Genomic DNA, 8,513 nt, shown 5'->3' with positions numbered 1-8,513 from the left:
TAAAAAAAAGTTACTAGAAGAGTTACTAGAATAACAGGATTTGTGTTAGCATGCATTTTCTGAAAGATGTGAAGTCTGAAACTCAAATGTATGTCATTATTTAGTGACTGCAGTCCTCAGATCATCCCAGTCATTTACCAGAAAATCACATTTTTTGAGGAGCACTCCAAAGATATGAGGCAAAAATATGGACATTTGAAAGTTATGTTTACATAAACTGTTAGCAGAGTTAAATGAAGTTCAAAAAATTGCTACACAGACACACACACACACACGCACACAAACTTACTTTATGTTTTGTTGGCGGACATCTATACTGCAAAATAGTATGCCGAAAGAGAAATGAACAGATATATGACCGCTGACTCTCTTTGAACCTCGTATTACTGCTTGCCGTCTGATGAAATTTTTATTTTACAGCAAACACTTAAGACGGGCGTTCTAAACTGCATTCTAATTGTAATCAACATAAATGACTAGGCTAAGATTCTTAACTTTGTAAACACACATTTATTTTAGCAGGTGTCAACAAAAATAACTAGAAAACATACCTCAAAGAAGTTGACAATAAATAAATGTCACAAAGTATTTTTATGAACTGATGTAGTTCCTGCTTAAAAAAATAACTATTTACTCACTCGTTCAGACTAAACTACAAGTATCCTTGACGTCGTTATGGATTACACAACAATCTTTTCAGAGTTTCTAAGGACTGGTGTACACTATAAATAGTTTAACACTGATGGACGTCGAGAGCTCAGAAATATGTTTTAAAAGTAAACTGTCCTGTTCAGAATTTTATAAATATCTTTCCAGACCAGAGGGAAAATTCGGCTGTCTCATGAAGCTGTTACTGGAGTTAAACTGCCCAATACCATTTATCTGAGAGGCGGATAGGCCTAAGAACTGGTCAGTGTGTTCTGGACAAGAAGTAGACCTCACAGATTGCATGGATAGTCTGTTAGGAGCAGTGTATATTTGGGGGCTGCTGGGAGAGTAGCTAGGCTGAGACAAGGCCAGATGTGGGGGGGAAGATGAGAAAGTATAAGCTAGACTGGAAGAAAGAGTGTTGGTGGATCTGTTCAGCACTGAACAGATTCCAGATGGGCTTACAGAATGAGCCGGAAAACATGATGGCTCTGACATACCAACAGAAAAATTAGAGGTCATTGCCCCCAGATCCCCGTTTAAGCCAGAAGACTGATGGGTAAGTTCACTTCCTGGAGACATCTGCAGGCTAGACTGCTGCTGGTTGATGAGGTTATCGATGCTGAACATCCTCTGCTGATTAATGATACTCCCAGAGTCTTGGTAATGGTGAAGCACTGCTAAATGATTGGTGCTGCTGGTAGTGGAGTGGAATTGATGGCTATATCCTGAAGTAATGCCTGGATACAGGTTGTTATGATAGGAAGGTCTCCCTGCAGGTGTTGGAGTGAAAGCACTGGAGTTCTGCATGTAACCTGGGTAGGTGGTAACATCAGTTCTCTTGAAGCGTTTCCGTCGCCTCAGGAAGCTCCCGTTGTCAAACATGTCTTCAGCTGCTGGGTCCAGTGTCCAGTAGTTCCCTTTCCCAGGGCGCCCTGGCTCTCTAGGGATTTTCACAAAGCAATCGTTGAGAGTAAGATTGTGTCGGATGGAGTTCTGCCATTTCTTAGAATTTTCCCTATAGAAAGGAAAACGTTCCATAATGAATTTGTAAATTCCCCCAAGAGTAAGCTTCCTCTCCTGAGAATTGGCAATTGCCATTGCAATAAGTGCGATGTAGCTGTAAGGAGGTTTCCCACGCTGAACAGGGCGCTTTCTCCTTCTGCCTCCAGTTGTATGGACATGAGTCTCAGGCTGTCCAGTGTTCTGAGTTTCTCTTTCCCCATCACCAGTAGGGATACAGACCCCTGTATGCTCTGACTTGATCAATACGATCCCCTTGCCACTAGAAAGAACGGGTGGATCTAAGGAGACATGTGGTGAGCTCCCAACCGGACTTGAAGCTTCTATGGGAGAGTGCTGAGTCTCTGCTGTCATGGTACACATACCTGAAAGGTAGCAAAAGTGACCCAGATTCATATACCTTTTTATTTTTCACGGTCTCTCTCTCTCTCTCTCTCTCTGTACCTTCTTGGCTGGAGCTGTTTTTCCTTCTCAGGTGCTGTTTAATCCAACCTTTATTTATATATCTGCGCTGAAGGAGCCTGGCGCCACCCTGTTCGCCCTTCTTTGTCAAAGGCCGTCATTAGAATACCCACCCATCCTATTCCCAGCAACGCAGCCAAGGATTAGACTTAGCAAAATTCTAGTCGTCTTTTCACAGAGTTAAACCCGGACCTGGAGAGCAAATCCTGCCTTTACCTTACACAAATCCCAAAGCTTTTTGGCTGTTTTAAGCCCTTACTCTTTCGCTAGGTGTTTGATTAGTGCAACGTTACAGGTTCAATTTATATTTGGTTGAGTGAGCTACAGATTTATGTTTCAGTCCAAAGACGGAAATTACTTCAGCAAAAGTAATTCAGACAAGTTTTGGCTACGACGATAAATAATTGTCTAGAAAGATAAATGAGGGCCAATTGTTGCTGTGAGTAGTTTTAAAAAAGCTAACAACTGAGTATTGTTTATCTGGAATGAAAATGTTGTAGGACTGTTTTCACAGCATAAAGTTCTACCTGAAATATTCCACAGATGCCACGCAAAGTAGTAAGTGGTGTCCTATTAGTAAATTAAAAAGAACACGTTGATATGACAGCTCACTGACAATAAAAGTTGACAGATACATATTTTAGCGTGCGATCGTGATGTACCTGTTAACAGGTGCCGACTTTATATCACTTTCCCCCCCGAGTTTATAATTTAGAAGCAAAAAGGCAAACATCTAAGTAGCTGCAAAGACTGCCCAATGCTGTTTCAGAAATGTTGACGCAATCAACTTTGAAATCGTATATTATTTCAAATTATTCATGAAACCCTCATACAGAAGTGGCCGTCACAAAACAAAAAATATTCAACAGTTACTTTAAAGTGAAAATAACTTCCTGGTGCGTTTTAAACACTCAGAATGTGAAACAGTACAGAAGTAAAGAACTCAAATACTTGTTTTAGAAAACACCTTGTATGATACAGTTAAAGCTCGCTGTGCCAGAAGCATCCCTATTAAGTAAAGAAACTAGATGCGCGCATCAGAAACGCGCTTTAAAGATAACCTACTTAACTGGCTGTTAAAATTACACATAAATCCGTTAGGAATATCAGGAATTACTATGAGGTCAGAAGCCAGACAGCTGTTAAAAGTTCCAGCATACTTTCGTTTGCTCATAGGTCACCTGCACGCAGACAGCTGGTTTAATATGTTTTAGAACAGTTACCTGCATTCTTACCTGACGTCTGCAAGAACAGTGCTGTCCTTCAACATGAGCTGAAAAATACAGCCAAAATCGGAATAAAATAATTTATTTTTCAACTCTTTTGTCTTAGTGACCTTTCTTATTTCTGTTCTCGCATACATTACGAAAATTAATTAAATTTAGAAACTATGGTTGTAAATAAACAGCGATGGCTAAAGTAACCGCATTCGCTAATATTGCAGATCTAATTATGAACCATGCATATTCTGCGTATCAAATCTATTTATATTTCCGAAGCGCAAGCATCCAGATTCTGTTATGAAACATTGCCTGTGCGATGGCCATGCACGGAGTTATCAGTATTCAGGCCTTCTACCGGGTAAAACAAAAGTCTGTGTTTATCTGTATGTTCAAGAATCTGTATTGTGGGTGATGACTGTAGTAATACTTGAATTTGGAATCAGCTAAGCATTATATTAAAAATAAATGAGAAGCATGACTTTTCTAAGTGTCCTTTAAAATTTCAACAACTGAAATTAACTATGCCACTATTTATTAGCTAGGTAAATTAATGATAAAGAGGAAGCCTTACTTCCACAGTGTCTTCTAAACAGCAGTCAGGGCCAAGTGTGTAGCCAGAGTACCCTATGTACCCAGCCCAATATATGGGAATATCTCTCAACTTCTTAAAACAAGAACTCTGGGCAAAGCCAAAAATAATGGCCCAAAAATAGGGACAACTTTTAAATATTATTCTTATAAACTTAAAGAGTAGCTAGAATAAAAGGCTTTGTGCTATCATGCATTTTCTGAATAATATGAAGTCTGAAACACAAATGTCTTAAATTATTTAGTGAATTCAGTCCTCACAGATTTGCCAGAAAACCACATTTTTACAAAGAACAGACTAAACATATGAGGCAAAAATCTGGACATTCTGCAAAAATCTGGATGGTTGAGAGGTCTGAGTCTGGTAATGTCTGCAGCATGATTGTGCATTTAACTTGCTCAGAGGTAATGATACATGCATTTTATTAGTGTGTAGGAGCAACATGTGAGCAGATATGTACATTTTGTAATGTGAAGTATGGTGGGAGAGAACCGTTTGTGAGTTGAGTATAGCCTTGTCTAGGGCTCACTTATCTGTCTCTCTCTGCCTTGGTTCCACATAGCCATATTTCATCGACAGCAAGCTGTCAAATGTTAACAGGATTACTCATCCTTCCAAGCTGTCTCTGTTGGCGTCCCACAACCATCAGTCCTAAGTCCTGTTTTATTTAATATCTTCATAAATAAACTTCATTCCACCACTCAACTTGCTATTGTAGTACAATATGCTGATGATTCATCCATGATCTGTTGAGCTGCTGCCTTACAAAAGCTACAATAAATCACCCAAGGTGCTTTCACCTCCATCAAATCTTGTCTCACAAATTCTCACCCAATCTTAAATCCCACAAAGACAAAACTAATGCTTTTCATCCCAAAACAATAACCTGAACAAAAAAATAAATAAACAAATGTCATATTATCTCATTAAATGCTACAAACATTGAATCAGTAGCCCCAACAAAATTCATTGGAATGTTAATTGATGAAACCTGACATTTGACCACCATATTCAGTTAGCAAACAAAAAAAAAATAAGCTTGGATTACTTTACAGAATCAAAAACATTTTTCATAGATACCATTAGGACAACCTTGGTGTTAACCTTCCTGCTGCCTTTTCTCCTTTATGCATCTCCACTTTTAATACACCTGAATGTCACCCTCAAAACTATACTGGATACTTGTTACAACAAAGCAGCCAAATTTGCCTCAAATATTCCTTAAAAAACACATCACTGATTGTCATTAAAAGATCTAACCTGGCTTGAACTTCCAAACTATCTAGCCTATAAAAACTTCTCACTGCCCATAACCTTATGCATGCACCAGATAAATGCCCTGCATTAAAATACCTTAAATGCTGTGCTTTTAGAAACCTACCCTATACTAAATCAAGCAATACTGAGGACTCATTCTACTCCCACTATGTCCCAAACTCCTTTCCAGCCCACTTAAGACTGACAGAGCATCTCACGCAATTCAAAACCCAGCTAAGCTTCACTTACAAGAATCTTAGCTTTATTCATGCTTCTCAACAGGTTACTTTACTTTCTCACCCTCACATATGTACTCTAGTGATAATGGGCAACAGTTCCTTCATAAAACCATCTATTCTGTACTTAGCTCATAAGCTGAAAATCTGTAACTTAAACCTCTACTAAATGTCTACTCTCTACCCAATGATCTTTACTTGTTCCTTAACATCATCTTAAAAGTCTTACAATAATTTTGGACATCTTCACATAGTACATCACTGTCCTGTGTTTTCCCACTATCCTTCTTGTATGCCAAAACTTTGTCCTCCAATCTCTGTCCTTGTCATGCTCACCTACTATTAACCTAAACAATTATGCAAGCCAGCATGTTATCCTTTATGAACATTTGGGTGGCATATCAAATTTATACCTCACGTTATTCCCTGTCTTATTAGCTGTAAACTGTATCAGGCACCATATCAAACTTATACCTCACATTATCCCCTGTCTTATTAGCTGTAAACCATATAAAGCACCATATCAAATTTATACCTCACGTTATTCCCTGTCTTATTAGCTGTAAACTGTATCAGGCACCATATCAAATGTATACCTCATGTTATTCCCTGTCTTATTAGCTGTAAACTGTATCAGGCACAATATCAAATTTATACCTCACATTATCCCGTCTTATTAGCTGTAAACCGTATCAGGCACCATATCAAATTTATACCTCATGTTATTCCCTGTCTTATTAGCTGTAAACTGTATCAGGCACCATATCAAATTTATACCTTATGTTATTCCCTGTCTTATTAGCTGTAAACCATATCAGGTGCCATATCAAATTTATACCTCATGTTATTCCCTGTCTTATTAGCTGTAAACTGTATCATGCTTACACTGAAAACAAATGTAACCACGGAAACTGTACATCAAATCAAAATTTTACTTTTGCAAAAACATACTTATTGACACATTTGTTTATGTCATGAAACATCATGCGCACAACTGTATGTTCAAAATATTGTATTTACTTCTTGTATATAATCCTGATTAGCTTGTTCCAGAAAATGTTTCTTAGTATATCATACAGATCATCGAATACCTTCTGTATGTTACATAATATGTATATGCTATACGTTTATTCTTGCTGTTCTTTGAGATTTATATACTCTGCATTTGATTAGCCTGGTGTATTTCTGTAAACAGAAAATGTTTAAAATCAAAACTGTAATCGTATTATTAAAGGAGCTTTTCATCCTGGGCCTCTACTGAAATTGGGCTCTGCCCAGTCAGACTTTCTTGGTCAATAAAAAAATATAAATCAATAAACTGGAAAATTCCGACTACACCAGTAGCTATCTCTAAGCAGTCTATTTCTTTACTCATTGCAAATGAAAATAGATTTTTTTTTTAATGACAAGCTCTTGTTTATTTAGTAATTTCTAAATTTATTTAACTCTTACATGTGAGCCTGAGCTGGGCCACAATGACTCATTTTAGTCATGACCTAGTTAGAAAACAAGAAATAAAGCAATTTAGGCAGCAGAAATAAAACAGATAAAATGATAAAAAATATTCAAAGTGTTTAAAACAGACAAGGTTGGAAAAAGTAGACCGGAAATTGTAGAGAGGAACAAAAAGAGCGTGAGGAAGAAGATACAACCCTTCTTTTGGGATTCGTATGTCTGCATTTGACATAAGCCACATACAGCCATCAATGCCTTTTCAGCAGACAGAGATCCCCTACCATGCACTTTTTGGGTCATGCCAGATGCAAAGTATTTTAGCCCTTTCAATCTGATGAGTACTGTATGAAAAGAAATGGAGGCAGTCATAAAATATAACTTAAGCAAACTTACACAGGAATCTTCTTCTGTAATATATGGAACATTATGTGATTGTTAAGGGGAACTTTGCCTTTTGCCTCTCATGATATTCTTTGAAAAGTGTTAGTAAGACTTAATGAAGGGTTGACAGTATATGCTGCTTATGTTGGTCTTGTTAAGGCATTTCACAGAAATGAGAAACTGACAAATTCAATGTCAGTCCAGATATAATTCAAGGGTCAAAACACATACTAAGGCAGGGGACATGACTAGTCAGGGTGGGAGGATTATTTGTCTAGCCTGATTGCCAATGATGGCTGCCGGTGATATCCTACAGGAACCATATACACTGATAACTGCAAAGTGGGAAAACATAATTATGTCGCTAAAATATGTCAAAGATCTTTCAGATGGTTTATAAAAATGTTTACTTGGGTACAGAAGTAATGATGCTATTTTTAATCCCAATAACTTTAAAATCATGAAACTTGGCAAAAGGATATTAATTATCAGTACAAATTCAATGGTCAGGTTATTAAAATGTAATTAAACTTCATTAAAACTTCATTAAAATGAAACCGGTGTGCATCTAATGGAGTCAGACAAACATACTCATTAATGCTCCTAATTCTATAGAGCGTGTCTAGTTTCTTCAAGGAAATCCTGTACCGTTATACCACATTAATCCAGCCTATAATTGTATATAATGCTGTATTCTGTAGCTCTCAAGCAAACCTTCTAAAACAGTTTGAAAAGGTATGATTCCTTACTAGAAAATTCATGACTAGAAAAGATGAATTATTCAGGAACGTGACAGAAATTGTCATTATATTTGTTTTTTATATGATAGTTATAGATAGCCTCTTTCTGGTCAATGAAAAATCTCTGTTCCAGTTTGTGTCTGGAGCATACCACTAGGGGAACTACCATCAAACTGATGACTCTAATACTAAAATAAATATCAGTGATAGGAAATACATTGATGTAATCCTTGCACAGTGCCTTCCTCATGGTAATTACACTTTTTCATAAACACTAGGTCCTAAGTCTGACTGGTGGAAGTATGAACCTATGAGCCTGTTGCAGTTCCAGACCGTGGACATTATAAGACAGTGTGCCTGTATGGGAGAGCAAACTTGCATATTTCTCATTATATAGACTATATCAAAAGATATAATTGTATCAGCTTAGAAAGGGAAGGAAAGGAAAACACACACACACACACACACACACACACACACACACACACACACACACACA

General features: G+C 37.4%; 1 protein-coding gene across 1 annotated transcript; it reads right to left on the bottom strand.

Annotated features, from left to right (window-relative positions):
• Positions 1 to 798: 798 nt before the first annotated feature.
• Positions 799 to 2,067, bottom strand: FOXE3 (forkhead box E3). The gene has a single exon (XM_044084877.1). It carries the CDS (start codon positions 2,065 to 2,067, stop codon positions 799 to 801), a length of 1,269 nt encoding a protein of 422 aa, XP_043940812.1.
• Positions 2,068 to 8,513: the final 6,446 nt, after the last annotated feature.

The sequence above is a fragment of the Protopterus annectens genome, chromosome 10.part0 (assembly GCF_019279795.1).
Source record: "Protopterus annectens isolate FY-2018-M chromosome 10.part0, PAN1.0, whole genome shotgun sequence".
In the NCBI taxonomy this organism is placed as follows: domain Eukaryota; kingdom Metazoa; phylum Chordata; order Ceratodontiformes; family Protopteridae; genus Protopterus; species Protopterus annectens.
The sequence above is the reverse complement of the archived record's forward strand: the minus strand, read 5'-3'. Positions and strand labels throughout refer to the sequence as shown.